The sequence below is a fragment of the Puntigrus tetrazona genome, chromosome 2 (genome assembly GCF_018831695.1).
Source record: "Puntigrus tetrazona isolate hp1 chromosome 2, ASM1883169v1, whole genome shotgun sequence".
In the NCBI taxonomy this organism is placed as follows: domain Eukaryota; kingdom Metazoa; phylum Chordata; class Actinopteri; order Cypriniformes; family Cyprinidae; genus Puntigrus; species Puntigrus tetrazona.
The window spans coordinates 12,155,733-12,175,853 of NC_056700.1; the positions used below are offsets into that span (position 1 = coordinate 12,155,733).

Genomic DNA, 20,121 nt, shown 5'->3' on the forward strand with positions numbered 1-20,121 from the left:
CTGCAGACCTTAAATTATTACAATTTTATTAATAGCATTAAAATATTCTTAATACATTCTACATATTAAAGTTATATGAGTTAAAATATTGTTTTCCAAAAGCAGTAAAACTAAATTTAAAAAAAATACAAAAACACTTCCACTGATGATTACATTAAACATTATTATAATAAACCTGATTTGGGATCCTGGACCACGAAATCGGTCATAATGGTCAATTTTATGAAATTGAGATTTATACATCATCTGAATCTTTAATAAATAAGCATTCCATATGGTTTGATAGGAATCTGAGAGTGCAAGGAATCTAAATATGGAGAAAAGCACATGAATGCATAATCATCAAAAAATTCCATTACGGTATATGGCCTATTTATGGAAAGATATTTACAAATATCTTTATGGAACATGATATTTACGTAATATCCTAACCAAAAAAAATGGCATAATAGAAAAATGTATAATTTTGAACCATACAATACAGTGTTGGACATTGCTGCAAAAATACATGTGTTTTCTGGCATTTATCAAGCTGAAACAGCATTTACACACAGTTCTCCTGTATATATTTATTGGCTGAATGCATTGCCTATAATTCGATTTTGCATTTTGCCATTTTCATAATACGAGATATGAGTAGGCTATGTTCTGTCATGTTTTAATTCTGTATGCTGTATCTTCCTTATAAAGCTAAACAAAATATCACGAATGCTGCAGAAAACGCAAAACAACCCCAGACCAGGATCCCTCGCGGTCACCCTATGGTTCTAGGACGAAGCGAGGTTCACTCGAGCGAAGAGCGGCGAGGAGCGAGCGTGCGTGCGTGCGTGCGTGCGTCCGCGATGACGCGCTGACATGTTCTCACCGGAGGCGTGCTGCGCCATGTGCTGCTGTCCGCTCCTGACGGGAAACATACCTAGACACAAAGGAGCGCGTGGTCCTCAGGCTGCCCCACCCCAGACAAATAAGCAAAGAGCATGAGCGCGCTTATGTGGGTCCACATGAGACGTGTGCTCCGTTAAGAACGTCTCGGCGTCTAAAAGTACGGATAACGTCCGGCGTGATTGAGCGGTCGACGCGCACGCACAAAGAGACGCGCGAATTAACCCTTGCGGTCGTGAACGGGACTCCCTCGCAATCTGTCGCGTCTCTACGTCTCTTTTGTTACACGTTACGGGCTGACGGCTGGAAATAAGCGGGGGTTAAGACGCTCTCCGCGTGTTTGTGTTAAAAAGTGGACCGCCTCCTCCCTCATTTCTGTCCCCTCCCTCAAGAAACCCCCTTCCAGTAGCCTTTTGTGTTCACGGTGCCCTACACAGTCACTGCATTCCCGTTTCGTTTACTATCCGCTCATCCGAGGGCTCCGCGCTCGAGATCTCCGCGAGAAAGTGGCCCGATCGCGAGGAAATTACTCCCATCTACTTCTGGGACTTCGCGACGTTGAGGAAATACGAGCGGAGCCTCCAGCCCCATTCATACTTTTATCCGTTCACTCACCGTCAGCGGACAGGGGGAAGTGAACACAAAGATATTTTGTACAAGCGTGAAATGGATTAAGTCGCATTGAGGAAAGCTGGAGCACCACAGACGAACCAAGCGACGGCGAAGGGGTCGGAGGGAGTCGATGAATTTCCAACATCAACGAGAAAGAGGTGAGAAAGCGGTGTCTGTCTGACGGTGACCGAGCTCGTTCCCGGGAGCCCTTAAAAAGCAGACACGCTCAAACCCGCCGTGTGGAATCAAGATTACGCGCCGGGGTTGTACGTCTGTTTTCCGAAATGCACATTAAATATAAAAAAAAAAGTTCAATTTTAGCATCAGGCTGGGTGTTTCTGTACGACATCCCAGAATAATTCATGACACCATTTCAGGAGAGTGTGTGTGTGTGTGTGTGTGTGTGTGTGTGTGTGTGTGTGAGATGGTAACTGACCACGAGGACATTTTGAAATGCCAAATCTGCGAGCTCGAGAAATAAAAAAAATCTGAGGAAATTTTTATATTCTACTTTAAGCGGGGCTTTCATTTAATGTGTGCCTTATGCGCTAAAAAATAACAAAGGTTAAATTAGTCCGGTGCAGTCGCGTGAGCTGTGTTCTGCAAGGATGACCCTCTTCTTCATCCTCCTGCGATGAACGTCTCGGTTGTAGCCATGTGTTCAGAGCACTGTTCAGTCCCAGCAGTTCAGTACCATGTAGTGGACAGCGGCGCAGCTGGTACAGTAGATGAGTGATTCAAGGGTGGGAAGTGTGTGTGTGTGTGTGTGTGTGTGTGTTTTGTTTGGGGGTTGGGGCTTGGGGGTCCCTAAAGATAGATGGGTGTCTATATTTTCCCATTAATAATATATATAATATTTTTACGAATAATATAGGCTGTACAAACCCACTTCAGTAATGCTTTATTATACATTCACGTAACTCATGTGTACATACTATGTACTTATTGTAGTGATTACAACAACTAGGTAATAACTATGTACTAACCCTGTAGTTACTTTATATTACAAGTACTTTCTTGGATAAGTACTCTGTAAGTACATTGTAAGTACATCCACTGTAAAATAAAGTGCAACCCACATTTCATTACATATTGTTAACATTTCTGTCACCAAAATGTCATATAGAAGTAAGTCAAAGCTAAAAACGTAAAAGAGTGCACTAAATAAGAGGCTCAGGAAAAGAAGTTGCATTCACCCAGCAAGTAACCATAGCAACAGTATGCAACTCAAGTTAGACATCGACCAAACATAAAGGTCCATAGCTCTATCATACCAAGGGTGATAAATATAAAGTCTTATGTGTTTAATAATCTAGTACAGATGACCCTCAGCAGGTACAGATACGTTCTAAGGCACGTCCTGATTTTGCTGAGTTCGACATGGTCTATATTTTTTTGATTATGGAACAACATTTTAATCCCAAATTTTAGTCTTGACCATACCTGTACACCTACACTGTAAAAAAAAAAAATCTGTAAAAAAAACGGCAGCTGGGGTTGCTGGAATTCAAGTACCATAAAAAAAAATATGGTAACATTTTAAGTTTAATATTTTTTAATTTACAGTTTAAATTAATGCAGGCGGTGATGAGAAAGTCACATGATGAACCAAAGCCTATCACAAGCAGCTTTTAAATATGTACATATATAGAAGGTGCTCAGTGTCTATCACACAAGCACTAAACACCGTCACGGTGAAATGTGCAATAAACATTCATTTAATAACATTACATGTAACATACAACCCTAATAAACATAACTCGTTAAGATAATGAGTTAACTCATAAACATAACTCGTACTCAAAAAGACGAAGAAGAAGAAACATAATTATTTCAAAGTAAAAATTTTTACAAAATTTTAAATGCAACGCAGGGAATTCTGGGAATGTCAGTTTACAGGTTTTCCCTGTAAATTTTACAGGAATTTACCATTAACAATTTAACAAGTTTTTACTGTTAAAATCACAGTTATTTTTTAAGCCTAACCTTACCCATGAGTGATGCCTAAAATCAGAGGAAATCATAGAAATCACAAAAATTATAAAATAGTTCTTAAATCATTTTATTTGGCGTACTATTTATACGCACTTTAATGAGATCGGGAATGAAATTTAATTTTTTAAAAATGTTTGTACTCTTGTTTACTCTATGTAAACAAAACCTTTTATTTTAAATGTGATTAATTACGATCATTTGACAGCACTTATTTGAAATACTATTTAGTATTTTCATTAAAATGCAAAGTTCTGCTTAAAAAGATAGAAAAATACCTCGGCAGATGTTAGATCACGAGTGGATTTCCAAGGTAAAAACCTCTACATTGCTTTTATACCTTGAGAAAAAAATAAATAAAAAAGGTTTTTTTTCTAAGCAGGATTTTGCCTAAATTACACAACCCATTAATATATCTGTAATTCCCTTCCCTCACTTCACTGCAGACATTTTACATTATCTAAGAGTCTGCAGACTTTCTTTCAAGTTATTTTCAAACGTTCTTCCGGTTTTGATTAAGGAACACTGGAAAGGATGGATAACTTAAATGAGCTGAAAAAATCTCTAATTGTCTCTATATTTAGTATGTATTTATTCAACGCAAGCTTCCCACCAGCTCTGACATATTGCTGAAGAGACTCACAGACTGACTTGATTGCTGCTTTATTGCTAAGCTCCTTTTATTTGCCAGCCAATAGACTCCTTGACAGCACAGACTTGAGTCTGTTCATTCCCGGCCCTCTCCTTATCCCCATCTCTCTTCAGAGACAAACAAAGTTGCGCAGGATAAATAGTCCCTTCTCCCTTGAAAAGAGCCTTCTTTGTTTGTGCAGCGTGGGGTGTGGAAGCTGATACGGCCACCATGTGTCACCCAACTTTCATTAGCTGTCCGCCTGGAGAGAGATGAGGCCATTCAGGCTATTGCATGCCAAGTCAATACTGAATTCCTCAAGGTAACTCCAGTAAGGGAAGCTCAGTCACTAAGCGGTTATGTGGACATATGCAGAACTGAACAGTGCTAATAGTCACAGCACTGGTTTTAATCAGATCCTAGGCAGCAGTATTGAATCCTGATATTGACTGCCTATGCAGTCTACCTCCCTACATAGCACCACAATGCTGTAATATCGTCCAAAACCTCAATCTCAACATTTCTGGTTGGACTGCATAAAGCTCTGTTTCTGAAACCTTAAAAGCGGTGCCATTAGACATTACAGAACATCCTGAACGGATGATATCTTGCAGTGTCATGAAACAAAAAGTAGTTTCTTTTTATTTTTAAGACCAGTGTATTTCATTAAATGCATGAGGATACAGGCGATGAGCCTTTTATTCACAACATGTCTTGTTTTCCAATTGATTACCATTACTGAAAGTAACCTATATCCATAAAAAAGAAATCAGTTTTCCAAATGTGAAATGCAGTTTTTCATTTTAAGGCCAATAAATACAAGGAATACGTAATGTTTGTTTGTTATGCCCCGTCATTTAAAGTACACAGTGATGAGACAGATCATCTAACTTTAACCCTAATGATGCTTTAATGGATGTATTCATTTTATACTCCCTGTATCTGTCTTTGCCCCCCCTTTCGCATTAGTAGCACAGAATATTTGCGCGCTTGGCAAGACAAATTATAAACATGCCAAGTTATCCATTTACTAGGCTGATTCGAGCACTTCGATGTTCCAAGACCATTTGAGGTTGAGCCAAATAAAAGTTGCAGGAAGTTGTATACCACGAGCATAGGCACAGATGTTTTTCTCTTAGACAGCTCTTAGTCAGGATAGCGTTGCTTAAAGGGTTAGTTCGCTCAAAAATCTAAATTAGGCTGTGTTTTACTCATCTCCGAAGCAATCTAGGTATATGTGACTTTCTTCTTTCAGATGAATCCGATTTGAGTTATATTAAAAATTGTTCAGGCCAAGAGGTGTGAGAAAAAAGTGTTTGAAAGAGATATTTATCTTCCAAAAAGGCATGGATTCACTACAGGAGGCCTTTATTCAGCCCCAGAGCCATGTGAGGGACATTTTATTATTAGTAGGTACCCTGTTTTTGATCTTATTCTGTTCTCACTTTCAGATTTTACTCGGCCAAATGCCAAAATGATGTCTCCAAAAGACAAGCCCAAGAAGAAGCCTCCCAAAGACAGCATGACCCTGCTGCCATGTTTCTACTTTGTAGAGGTGTGCTATCAACACGTTTCAGTTGTTTTGATGACGCTTTAAATTTCTCTACACGATATCTTCATCTTACCGCTGAACTGCCCAAAGCATAGCATGACGTGTGACACACCACTGCTTCATCTGCATAGAAGGCCGTTTTGAGTTATAATATAATGACATGATGAAGCATAAGAGCCTGTAAAATGAATTGTGGTTTTAGCTGGGTGATGAATTAAATGACTTCAAAAATGTCACAGAGCTGATATTTAACACACATGCCATTTATTTGACATATAATGAATCATTAGCGGGATACGGGAATGCTCAACTTCTTATCCTATGTAGGTGATGTCAAGTACGTGTTTTAACCAGGGTTAAGAGGTTTTAACAGGATTTCAGCAAAGGATTATTTGGGCTTAAACTGCTTTATTCGTATTCTATGAGATAATATTGATGGAAACATTAAGAAAAAATGTTGAAATATGAAATATCAATGTAAAATGTCAGTATTTACAACTAGACCTATTTTTTAATGTTTACTTAGATAATTATACACATGCTGGAAATGCCTGAATATATACTATTCTGAATTTAATTAAATTGGATTACAAACAAATAAATAAAACAAAGTGGCATCTGCAAACAAATGATACTAGAGATTTCCTCAGAACTATTTTTTTTTTGCAATTAATTATGTTTTAGTGGTTGCATAAAGTCAGTTCCTCTAGCTAGTTACTAAAAGTTTTGTTAAACACATTACTAACAATATGTTTAATAGATAAATAATAATAGTTGTTTGATAGATAGATAGATAGATAGATAGATAGATAGATAGATAGATAGATAGATAGATAGATAGATAAAATAGTTTAAATAAATTTGTTTTTGAATGTTTGAAGAATATATAAAAATATATAAAAATATAAAAAGTCTTTATATTTTTTCCTCAAGAAAATGCAATGTTTTGTTATTTCAGTCCAAGGCATTCATGCATTTTTAAACTTGGCTTAAGTGTTCAAACATTTTTGGGACCACTGTATGCCTAATACTGCTTGCATGAATAATTCACGAAGGTATCCATGCAGTAAATGTTGACTGATTCTTCCCTGCATAATCCGCTCCTGTGCCACCTTTCCCATAACCCAACTATTCTTCCTCTATTTCTTCCCTTTTTAGCTGCCAATTGTGGCATCCTCCATGATCTCTCTTTACTTCTTGGAGCTGACAGACATATTACAGCCAGCCAAAGTTGGGTTCCGTTGCCATGACCGCACACTGAGCATGCCCTATGTGGAAACAGGAGACGAGCTCATCCCTCTGCTCATGCTGCTCAGCCTGGCCTTCGCTGGCCCGGCAGCGTCTGTGAGTGTTCATACTCTATTCATAAACGGCCTAACCTATTTATCTCACTGTTGCTACTGTGAATATTACACAAAATCCTGTTACTCTATTCATTGATGCAATGTGGACAGTAACAGCATGGCCAGTGAAATGCATGGTCAGTGACTGAATTTTAACATCTTGTATAAAGCATAATTAAACACTTGACAGATTGGATTTCTGTAATGTTGCTTCAGGCAGCTCTCATTCTTCTGTGCATTTTTGGCTTAGATCATGCTGGGTGAAGCCTTGATGTACTGCATGCAGTCCAAACTGAAGATTCGCTCTGGGACAGAAGGGAGTATAAATGCAGGAGGCTGCAACTTCAACTCCTTCTTACGCAGAACAGTGCGCTTTGTGGGTATGTTAAAAGATACCTCACTGTAGGAATGGGAAACTTTACAATTAAATCATATTTGGGGGTCAGACATGTTTCCATGTTTTTAAAGAAGTCTCAAAGCTGTATTTATTTGATTCAAAATATAGTTAAAAGAAATTTTATGTGAAATAGTATTACAATTTAAAACAACTATTTTCTATTTTTATATATGTTATGTATTTAATTTAATTGTATTTTATTTTCAGTGTCACATGATCCTTCAAAAATCATTCTGCTGATTTAACTTAACTTTAATTAGATTTAACTTTAATTGCATTTTTTACTGATCCCAAACGTTTGACTGCTAGTTTAACAGTGTAATAATATCAAGTTAGTACAGTCACGTTAGTTACACTTTATTTTAAGTCAATTCTTCAATTAACAAACCATTAACTACTAACTTTGGCCTCAAAAAATTTGCTGCATTAATGTAAGGTAAATGTTAAGTTTTCGTATTGGGTAGCATTGGAGATGTAGAATATGATCACGTAGAATAAATGCTAATACGCATTCCAATATGTTTTAAATAAGCAAGCTAATAAGCAACTAGTTAAAAGCTTTAGATGGTACTCCTTGCGAACAATTTGACAGTCCACTGGATCTCTCATTCTTAGCTTTAATACTCAGGAGTTGGGACCTCTTCTGTCATGCACTGACAGCATTCAAACATGTTTACAGGTTTTTCTATTTTGGTAGAAGCATACAGTTGAGTTTTGGCTATGCAAGACTCACACAGACAAACAAAAACAAGTCTGGCTCTGTTCACACGGTTCCACACTGACAGTTTCTCGTCCCCGCACAGGTGTTCATGTGTTTGGGCTGTGCGCCACTGCATTGGTGACTGACGTTATCCAGCTGGCCACTGGCTATCACGCTCCCTTCTTCCTGACTGTGTGCAAACCCAACTACACACTGCCGGGTGTGGCCTGCGATAAAAACCCCTACATAACCCAGGACATCTGCTCAGGCCGGGACCAGTATGCCATCCTGTCAGCAAGGTGAATACACAAACAACACCGTGCCTTCTCGCATATGCCAGGGTAAATTTATTTTGTTGATGTGTTTAGGTGCTACCTGATTTGCATATGCATATAAAAACACAAAGTGTAGTTTATTTGTATGCAATTCACACGCATTTTTGCTCATGTAGTGCAGCACACCCAATGTGTGGACTAAGCGGGATGACAAAATAGATATTCTTTGTGTTTATTTCAAGGTTTTTAGTTTCTATCCCTTTGCGGCATTTTCCTACAAGGATTACAAATGGATTTTTGCCTTTTTTCTCCCCAAATCCTTGTCAAGCGGGACACAGAGCGAGGAAGCTATGGAAAAGATATGAAATGGTGTTTTGCTTGCTGAGGCATAGCACTTTTCTGCTTCATCTCTTCCTTGGCTCATTTACATTTCTTCCTCACGTGCTAAAACTCTTGGCTGCGCTCTGTGATAATTCATGTGATGTGTTACTGAAGTCGCTGTCACTTTTTCCTCTTTTTTGTCTGTCTCTGTGTTATCAGGAAAACTTTCCCCTCCCAACACGCCACTCTGTCTGGCTTTGCAGCTGTCTACATCTCGGTAAGCATTTCTCTTTGCTTTTCTCAGGGAACTTTGATTTAAAAATGATCTAATGCGAAATGCTTGTAATTTGAAAAAAAAGTGCCACTGTGATCACTGAGGAAGCACTGTTATTAGAAGGATCCAGCATTAAGTAGCGTAGAATACTGTCAACTGATTGACCTCTGCTGATTTCCTAATAAGTGTAGAGTATATAGTCTACACCCAGCTTGGCGTCTCACAGCCGTAGAGCCTGAGATGCTCATTAGTCTTCTTTTGTTAGCTATGCCTCGTTGAATTCAGTGTGGGATTCCAACTGTTAATGAAGTCATTCTCTCTGGACGGTTAAGAGAGACAGTCAAGCTGCTTTAACTACATTTGGAGTATTTTAGGTAATTCTAATTGGTATTAGTGTTATCCTATAGAACAGAAGTGGCAGACCTTAAGAAACACATATAAACCAGTTTTTGTAAAAAAAAAAAATGAAACAGAGGTAACTGTGTAACTAAGTGGAATAGGAATTGTATGTATTTCGCCATGGAAGTATGTATGTCTGAAATATCAAACACAATCATTTAAGTAAATTGAAGAATTTTTAAGTAAAATTAGATAGCTGGGCTAAATTTTTAGATTTAACTCTTGGATTCTGTTATGATCAAACATCAAAAAATATCATATTCTAGTAAATGGAATGGAAGGGAATTTATGCCTGGACAAAGTCAATGAAAAAAACAATAATCAAAGAAGCTAAAACCTCCAATAATATTTTATTTAGAAACATTATAAATTCATTAAAAAAGAAGAGTATTACTAAAGTGCTAAAGTAAAAATGTCCAGGTTAACAGTGAAACATCAACTTCACTAGTTCACCGCAAAATGAATATTCTGCCTCATGTTGTTCCGAACGCGTAAGACCTTTGTTCATGTTTGGAACATAAATTAAGATATTTATGACCTTGAACAGAGAAGAAATTGTTGATCATTAGTCAGTATTTTAATTTTTTTAGACAAGAAGTATTTTTGCAACCTCACTACCTTTTTGGGCTTTGAACATGGTAGTGGCATTGCTGTCTGTGGAGTTCTCAGATTTTATCAAAAATATCTTAATTTGTATTCTGAAGATGAATGTCTTACGGGTTTGGAACGATGTGAGGTTAAAAAGTTAATGACAGAATTTTCACTTTGGGGGTGAACTATCACTTTAATTAAAACAAACAAGTTTTAAAGAATTTTAAGCGAAAAAAGTTTCATTTGAGATTTCAGAGGTCATTTCATATTCATGAGGTTTTTACCAGAGCAGTTGTGATGTTGTTGTGATACTTATGTTTTCTCTACTCAGATGTACTTCAATGCCACCATATCAGACCGTACTAAGCTACTGAAGCCCGTGCTGGTGTTTGCGTTTGCCATAGCAGCAGCCCTGGCGAGCTTGACCCAAATCACCCAGTATCGGAGCCACCCGATTGACGTCTACGTGGGATTTGTGATAGGGGCTGGCATCGCTGTTTATCTTGTGAGTCTTTGTTTTTATTTTGCTTCTCCGAACAACTTTTGCTTTGACAGCATGATTTTGGGTTAGCAGAGGATATCAAGATTTATTTATCTTCCTCTTTTCACTGTTTTATAATCTGCCGACTGCAAGCTCTATATTTAGGATTTCTTTTCTATTAGAGGAAGAGAAATCCTCCAGGATTCATCAGGAACAATTTCACAGCTCCTTTTCACTCTCTCCATGTCATCTCTTTGCTTCTTCTCTTCCTCTGATATGCTTTTGTGTTGTAATCTCCCTAACCAGTCAAGTGGGTTAAAACAATTTCTAAAAATGTCATTTACATTACAATAGTAAATAGGTACAAGAAAAAAAGTCAACAGGCAAAAAGTAAAAGTAATAAAACCTAAACACAGTAGGACTGAATACCTATAAGTGGTTAGTTTTTACATTAAAAAATACAATGAAACACAAAATAAATGTGTCTCTAAATGTTAGAAGAAGACCTCCCCAGGTTCATATAGAAGCTGTTATAGCAGCAAAGAGATAACCAACTCTCTATTATTAATGGCCAAATGTTCTAATATGAACTGTGAAATAAGCACATTTTTGCAATCAAATCAGTTTGTCTTTATGAGGTAAAACATATCTAATGAACTCTTGCTAAACTTGAAATAACAACTCTTTCTCACACTCTAGGCACTATATGCAGTGGGGAACTTTAGGTCCAATGAAGAGTCCTACCACAGGCCTCTGAAGCAGCCCCCTCCTCCACAAAAAGATCCTCTAAGAGAACTGACACAGCGTGGACATGATTCAGTGTACCAAAAGGCCCATGCTTCTGAGAGCAACGATGAGCTGTCTGCCCCGCCACATGTTGCTGGCCTGAACCGCAAGGTGCGTCGTGAGAAGGCCTCAATGGGCAGTCTGAAGAGGGCTAGTGCAGATGTTGAGCTCCTGGCTCCTCGCAGCCCAATGGGGAAGGAGACCATGGTGACCTTCAGTAACACACTGCCCCGTGCTAACACCAATGCTATGGAAGAGCCTGCTCAGCGTCACATGACCTTCCATGTGCCAATGGACTCTCAGCGTTCCAAACAGCTGGTGTCCGAATGGAAGCAGAAATCAATGGAGATGCGCAGTCTCAGCTTGAGGGATGAGGAAGAGGAGGAAGGAACAACTGCAGAGGGAGTTGAAGGAATTGAAGGAGAAGCTCCAGAGGATCTGGGCATGCCGTCCTCTCTTTATCCTACCGTGCAAGCCAATAGGGGAGCGACGGCGACAGCAGGAGCTAGGGCGATGATGCCTCAGAGGCCCGGTGCCCCGCAGTTGGTTCATATCCCAGAGGAAGCCACAAGACCACCACCAGTGTCACCTAAAAGCGCCATCACACGGGCAAAATGGTTGTCCATGACGGAGAAAGGAGGTCCAGTGCCAGCCGCCACACCAGAACCTCCACGACTACCCAACCAGCCGCGGGTTATGCAGGTGATTGCAATGTCTAAGCAACATGGTCCAGGTAGCATCTCCACACCAAAGTCCTCAGAGACCGCCTCATCCTGTGCCACCTCCAGCACTGGCTCAGAGTCTCCATACTACCGCATCCCATCGGAGCAAGACAGGAGCAGCATTGTCACAGTAGATGCTCACGCTCCTCATCACCCAGTGGTTCGTCTTTCTTCAGGTAACGGAAACACGTGGGATTGGAGGAGCACCTCCAATGGCAGCACTGAAGTCCATGAGACAAGCCGGACGCTCCCTAGACAGGAATGTGTCCGTGATTATCGTCCCCTGAAAACAGACTCCCTCTGCTCTTCTATAAGTGATCCTGATCCTGGGATCCTTCCTCCACCACCTCATCCTGACCTGCTTCTTGACAGCAGTCTAAGTCGAGATTCCTCGCTTCATCGTAACTCCTCAATCTCAGCTAAAGACTGGGAGCCTGGGCAGCCTCACCCTGAGCCGGACCACTTCTTTAAGAACTTGCAAACAAACAGGCCATTTAAAGACTAAAGATGTTACTGTAGGCCAAAGCAGAGACGCAGCAGACTTCTTTTGGGTGGAACCCAATGTGAATAATTGTGTTTTCGGTGGATGGCGAGAGAAGACAGCCTTTTTGGTTATCTCACATGGAGCATCTGGGGTGGATTAGTGCGGTGGAGCACCAGAAGGATCACACAGACTTGAGGAGGCTGCTGAGTATACATGCTCAATCTGTGAGGAATGATGACCCACAAACCTCAAAAAATGAAATACAAAATCAAGTTGTAATTAATGCATTACGTCTTTCTGTTCTTTCCAGAAAACTTTGCCACTTTCAAGAAGCTACGTTTTTATGAGTAAAGACATAACAACCAACCATATTTACATTTGAGGTTTACATTTTAATTCATACACAAAGACTTATGTTGTGTTGTACAAGAAGTTATGTTTTAGTTCTTTATTGATTCAGACTCATTTGGGGACAGTTTTATCCTGGGAATATGGACAGGTAAGCAGTCCCATGACTTTGCTGTGTATGGAATCAGTTTTAAGTAGGCCTAGTCACGTTCTCCTTTTTATACTAAAATATGAAGTACTCTTGCTTGTTTGTACGTGTTGCATGTGTGTTTATTTATGTCTTCTTGACTTTGGATGGACTGTTATATATCAGCAGGGATGGTCTCTTTCATTTTGCTGCCCTAATGTTAAGGTTTTTGTAACAAACTTTGAAAAATAAAATTGTAATAATACTACCTGCTTTTAATCGGTTAGTCTAGTGTATTCCGATAGACATTTTGTGTCAAAATCCTTGATCCATGTGTGAGATTTTCAGTACTACATCCATAATATAAGTCAGTATTTCTTTGATTATTTGGTGTGAGATTTAACATCCATTTTAGTATAGTTGTGAGTTGATATTTTCAGGACTCTTAACATTTAGATAACAGATTTAGAAACTAGTTTTAGTGCTAAAACGTTTGTAAAGCACTCCTAGAGCAAAAATATAGGAATCCTAAATCCTTAGTGACACACCCACTATTTTTTTTTAGATTTTTTTCAGAAATCAACAAGTTAGGACTTATTTTTAGCCTTAAAATGTTTTGTGAATACACGCCCTGATTTATAAATTACTGCCCAGATCATATCGGCCCTTTTTAATGAATTTGCTAAAAAGACACCCAACATAATGTGATATTAATCTTTAAAAATGTATAAAGCATAGCTGCTGAAGACACAAATGTCCTAAAAGAGGCCTACCGTGTGGCTATTTAAGGAAAGGACTGTGTTTATTAAAATATTTGGAGAGAATATGGCGTGACATGCCTGTTGTAAAGACAGTGATCAAATCATATACTCATTTCAGAATAGTGCATTAAACATTCAGTGCCCTGGGCCAAGTCAGACTGTGACTCAATATTGCAGCTCTAATAGAAGAGTGAATGTTCCCTTAGTGGGTCATAAAAAGATCTGCAGCCTAGGCTTCTGTAAAAGTGACTTGTATGAGCCACTCCTATAGCACAGACTTGACCTCCTTGTGGTGATTCAAAATTAAAAGAAGCAAAAAGAAGAAACATGCAGAGATTGAGCTTTTTACAGAAGTGGTGCAAAATATTTTGGACTAGAATGTAAGATAATATCAGGAATGTTAAATTTGTCGATATCTTGTGATTGAGGAGACATTCGGTATCTTCCTCTTGACAAGATCACACTCATTTTATTAATCAAGACCAAAACTGTCCTGCAGGACACAATGTGAAAATGTTCTGGGCTAGAGATCAGTATTATAATAGTAATAAGGGGTTTAGTCCAAGAAGACTAAATCATTGTCAGTTATTGTCAAACAGAATCTACAAGTGCTCTATGTGGCTTTAATATTATTAATGCTCTAATATTAACAGTATGTACATGTTTATTGAAGAAGAAGTGTATTCTACATCAAAGGTTTAAAAATTAGGTTTAATCAACTAATGTTAACGTTTGCAACCGTATTGGTAAATAATTTTTGAAAATGATATCCCAATCTAACCAGATAAAGGAGGTGAACAACTCGACTTCTTAATAAAACAGATTAAGCCACAAATGGAGAAGCTGGCACACATTACAAGACCACAGATGGAAAGGCAAGAACAAACTCTAATTGGCTTAATAAAGTTTTACCGTCCATCATTTTGATTCAGTAACAAAAGCATCAAAATTCACTAGTGAATGTGAGGAAACATCTGAGAAGCTAAAGCTACATTTCTCAATCCATATCAACTGCCTATATTCATCAAGTGTGTGCTGAAAGTGGTGATAAGAAACATCACACTGCTATTTCAGTATACGAATTGCTATTCAGAACAAATAGTGACTACATTTCATTTAAGAGAAAGAAGCAAATAACATGAAATCACAGTCATTTGGAAATGCAACTTCTTGTCCTACTCTCATTTACATGTGTGTGCCTACTACATCTCACAATCACAATATGAAGTGTAGGCGGTCTGAAGGGTGATTTGAGCATGAGTGAATTGATTTGAATTTGCTTGCAGATGCATGAAGATTCTAAACGGTAACATCGCTGTGAGCATGTCCTTCAGGCTGCCGCTCTGACACACTTACACTGTTCTTACAGCAGATAATTGGGAGGACTGTATGCTTACTTGTTTATGTGTTCATGTTCTGCATACACAGGCGGAGAGCAGGGAGGAAATGTCAGTGTGATTTGTTTATTAGGCCTAGACTTCACTTGTATTACTGCTAATGCGCAAATGCCTCCTCGATTGTCTCACTTGTAGCATGTGTTTTATTTTCAGTGAATTGGTTTGCTGAGAGTAAGACACCTGGCCTCTCAAAACAGGCAAGGAAGGGAGAACAAGATGAGACTGTGTGAAATTATGCACAGTTTTTATTTTTATTTTAGTGATTCACTACTAATATAGGTCGTTTATTTAAAACGAAATATATTACAGCATGACGTGGCAGTATAAACAAATACACTTAAAAATAAACGTGCTTTAAAATGCCAGTGCCACAGAAGAACCACTCGCTCAAAGGTTCTTTAAATAATCTCTTTCTTACCTTTTTATAATCTGAAGAATTACTCTTTGTGAAACTGAAAGGTTCTTCAGATGTTAAAGGTTCTTTGTGGAACCATTTAGAGAAGATGTTTCTTCTATGGCATGGTGAAGCACCTAGAACAAAAGCTGATTTGCAAATGCGGCAAACTGATTTGATTCAGTTATAGGTATCAATTGATAAACTCATGACATATCCAATTTACAGCATTTTCACACAAGGAATTCAAACGTTTCAAAGGTTCCTTCAAATATCTTGGAGATGTTGGTACAATTTTCCTTGGATGTAGTCTGTCTCAATTTTTGTGATTCTTCACGTATTTCCAGACGGAGTGGATGACAGTGTGGAGCGCTAGCTGTTGCAAGAATCCTCTCCCTTACAAAAACCCTACTGGATTATTAAAATTAATGGCAAAAGCGATGTTTGGAATGCCCCGAATTGTGCTTTATGTGGTAAAAAGCTAAATGAACGGATTTTATTATAATTGATAATAAAAATATTAATGAACATTAACAAAGCAACGTTTATGGGTTAGATCGATAAGAAAAGCTCCTTAAGGTAACAATGGCAGGTTCTTGCTCTTTGAATTTACTGTCCTAAAATCTGCTGGGTCTCCACTGCATGATTCCTGCCCTCTCCTAGCTCAAAACCCAGGTGATTTCTGTGGCACAGATGCTCTGCACGAAAATAGCAGAAAGCTGGTGAAAAAAAAACTCCTAGACAGGGCAACAGTTTGTGACACACTATTTTTTTTCACAGAATACAAGGACAATAGCAAAGGATTTCGTGTGTTCTCTGTAGTCGTATGAAAAGCAGAGGACCGAAGGCCTCCAGACTACAGTACCAAACCTTTTTTAATTACTTTCATCTCTCTTACTGTTTTATGAATTACAAGCAGCTTCAGTCTCATTTCCCATACCAGTAATACAGCAATTATCAACCAAAAGCCACCATTCATCTTTCTAACCTCAAAATCCCCCTGAACGTATCCTTAAGCGTATAACAAATCTCTTACATCTTTGGAGGAAAAAAAACGTTAAGCATTAGTTTTAACTCAATTTATTCCAAAATAAGTCTTTGGTGTGAGCAGATACATCACTTGTTTGATCTTTAGGTGTGATAGCCCCATGGCAAACCCCTGCTGCTGCAGTGCTAACAGGCTTGAGATTCAGTCTTCACTTCCTTTTTCTTCTACCTCTAGCCCTTCCCTCGCAGAACGGAGATTAAATGAATTGGTCTCGTACGAGAGCTGACCTTCAAATGTCAGAAACAGACCGGTTCATATTAAAGTTATCAGAGGGATAACTAACATCTTTATTTTCTCACATTTATGCTGGCTCATAAACACAAATACGCACGCAGGACTCGACAAATGTAGGTAGCAACAGCCTTTTTGAATCGTGGTCTCCCAGGAGAACACACAATGTCCAATTCATTCAAAGTATCACTAAATCTCGCATGTGTTTAGTAATATCTCCCAATGCTGATTAATACAATTTCGACAGCAGAAATCGTGTCTATATGCACAGGCCAGAAGAACAACTCTGTACTCATGTTATTTTTAGAGGATTAGAACTTTCTTTTATGGCAATGCTATTGTCACTGCATTTGATCACCATGTTTTTAACAGCCTGCATTTTGTTCTAGCTGCAAATTACAAAATGCATTTGCTCATGAATTCGCTTAAGGTTTAAAATCTTATCTTGTATATGGATGAAAACAAAAAGCGCAGGAAACACAACGCTCACTTAATATGAGGAAATGCATGCAAGTCATGTTTATAACCCCCTGCGTTTGAGAAAGTACTTGTTTCCTGAATGGAGCCTTTACGCCCTCTGCAGGAGACAGGATGCCAGTGCGTGACATTTACAGTCTGTAAGTAGGCTTTAAATTTATCTCTAATTCCAGATATATATTTGTATTCTTTTGTGAATGTTTTTTTTTTTTTGTAACATAAACACACAAACTAAAAAATACATAAATCTTCATTTTCTCACCCTCAAACCTGTATGTATTTCTTCTGCTGGACATAAAAGGAGATGCATGTCCTGATATTGCTGAGTTCTATGTGTTTCTCGGTCAACATATTTTATTGACCCTGGAATAACATTTTAATCCAAAAATATAATTTCAGAGGAAATGATAGATGAATGACACTGATGTACAAGCAACAAACAATGTGTATGTGTGTTTGTGTGTGTGTGTCTGTCTGTGTGTGTTAAATAATATATGATATATATAATTATATATGATATATACAAACTGCTGTGAAACTGTATGGATATACATTACAACACTTCATCAACAATCATTTTATCTATTCATGCAAAATCACTATTCATAAATCAGAAGTCTTGCCTGCTCAGTGACCATAACTTCACCAAGTACAAGTCAACATTCTTGTTGATCCTGGAACAATATTCCAATCAACCAATCGGATTTGAGAAATATTGGTTTTAGGCTTATGAACAGGGTTAGGTGCTGCTACGTCCTTGTTCATAAGCTACCATTTCCCACTGATTTCAGGAATACATTTTTGGTAGGGTTAGGTTTAGGGGTAGGGATTGAAATAAGTCTATTTTTTTTTTGACAGTAATGTTGATTCAGGATCAACAAAAAATGTTGATCCAGGATCATATTTTAATTGGCAATTGCTTTTCAACGTTTAACAGAACTTTTAAAAGCTTTAGTCACTATTTAAGGTGCATTATTAGAACGTTACTTCAGAAATGCATTAATGATACCCTGAGGTTTAAAGTGTAATTCTAGATTAAATAAACACTTGATCAGAAACATTACAGCAGAGATAGGTCGATCATATCCATATTATATTTCAACAAGGAAGTAAATTCATTTTCTATGAATGTGCAATACTTCTGGTTCAGTAGCCGCTGCTAATAAATAATTATGCTCCCATTATCCCATTATGCTCTGGCATTTTTGTAAGTAAATAAAGTCAAAAAATGCTAAACTATTTGTGCTTAATAAAAACAATGATAAAAAAATATGATAACAAACAGTTTGGACCTTCAAGCAGTGTAACAGATGGTTTTTGTACAGCTAAAATAATTGGAGATTGGCCAAAACAAGAAGCCATGCACAGTCAGGGTAATGCATTCATGCACATGTCCAATGGCACTAGACATTTGGATATAAATGGGAGCTAAATATGCAGTCCCATCTTACATCTCAGTGACCAAGGAACCACGGAAATCAGTATATTCCTTATTCATTTTAACCAAAAAAAAAATTGATTGGGAATCTCTCAAATTGGTGGATCTCTCATAAAATGCTCCAACAGAATTTGGTTTTGCAATTCGTTTGCAGTTTATAATTGAACGTTTAAACTTCGGCTAACACCATAATTAGTTGACATTGCATTATTATATGCATTTATAGAGATAACAGCAGCATTGAGATGGGTGCAAAAAAACTAAAACATAAACCCTGAGAAACTGACAGAACCACCAGAAACATAAATCAGCATCTCCAGCTAAAACCCAACCAAAGCTAATCAGTTAGCGTGGAATGTGAATGTGCATTAGCATGACAGGCATGATTGTTGTTGTTGTTGTTGTTTTTACTTTTTTTAAGTGTTTTAAACTAATAAACTATTTATCTGAAATATATTGTTTGAACTTAATCTTTTTCAACAACAGGCTTGATACTTTCTGTTTTTAACCAATTTGTGCATTTGGAAATCCACCCAATTCTAGCCAATAAGAACACTACAGACATGCTCCCTGTGCATGCATTACATTTGGGTTCAGGTCTGCTTAAGGATATCTTATAATACCTAGACAAGCTCTGTTTCAGTTCCTCTCTGTGACAGTTGCTTAGTTAGCACACACTGAAATGTACTTATTTAGAACACGCTTTTGAATGGGTGTCAGTGGAGGAAAATGCTTTTTGTCACCATGCAGTTCCAGCAAATACCAGCAGGGGCTAAAGCAAACAAGCTCACCAGCCCTATGGACATGTTAAATATACTCTACTTGCATACTGCATATTTAAAATAGTTTGCACTGAAACGGTTAATGTTGAAATGACTTTTTTTTTTCTTTATCTGTTTGTTCCTTCTTTGGATTCTTCAGAAGGAAACATAACGCAGAGACAAACAGGAACTATTTGCAGCCAGGAACACTGCGGGGTTTGTTCAGCTTCTTTTTCTTTATTATTATTATCTCTTCTGATGTTGGGACTAACAGTATCTGGGTTGTCAGTGATTCCTCGTGATATGATCACTTTAAACTGTGAATGATCAAGAATATTTCAAACACTTTTCTCAGTCGCCATAGGGTTTGCTGTAGGCTGTGTTTTACTCTTTAATCTTTAATTTCACTTCAGAAAACTTGGTCTAAGCTTACTGTTCAAATGTAAAAGAAAAAAGGTATAATTTTAATTTTATTTTTAAGACCCATTAGTTAACATAAGGCTATTAGACTGATAGGTTAGTTAGGCTATTAGACTAACTAACAATGAGCAATACATTTGTTAACATGTTCGCTGATCTTTGTTACAGCAAACTAATTAAAAATATGTTCATAGTTGGTTTTAAAGTTCTAAAGGTCTAAATAATAGGCTATTGACAGATACAGATTTGATTTGCATTACAATTTTTAATAGTAGGC

General features: G+C 37.9%; 1 protein-coding gene across 1 annotated transcript; it reads left to right on the forward strand.

Moving 5' to 3' along the window:
* The first annotated feature begins 361 nt into the window (after positions 1-361).
* On the forward strand, positions 362-13,185 carry plppr3a (phospholipid phosphatase related 3a). The gene is made up of 8 exons (XM_043254130.1): positions 362-1,652; positions 5,569-5,672; positions 6,828-7,013; positions 7,263-7,392; positions 8,213-8,408; positions 8,925-8,982; positions 10,301-10,474; positions 11,150-13,185. The coding sequence occupies exons 1-8, from the start codon at positions 1,625-1,627 to the stop codon at positions 12,461-12,463; spliced, it is 2,190 nt and encodes a 729-aa protein (XP_043110065.1). The 5' UTR covers positions 362-1,624; the 3' UTR covers positions 12,464-13,185.
* Positions 13,186-20,121: the final 6,936 nt, after the last annotated feature.

Bases quoted from the DNA above. Each gene is read 5' to 3' on its own strand.
- plppr3a (XM_043254130.1), top strand. From the start codon at position 1,625: ATGAATTTCCAACATCAACGAGAAAGAG. The intron at 5,673-6,827 runs GTGTGCTATCAA...TTCCCTTTTTAG, and splicing joins CATGTTTCTACTTTGTAGAG to CTGCCAATTGTGGCATCCTC. The intron at 8,409-8,924 runs GTGAATACACAA...CTGTGTTATCAG, and splicing joins TATGCCATCCTGTCAGCAAG to GAAAACTTTCCCCTCCCAAC.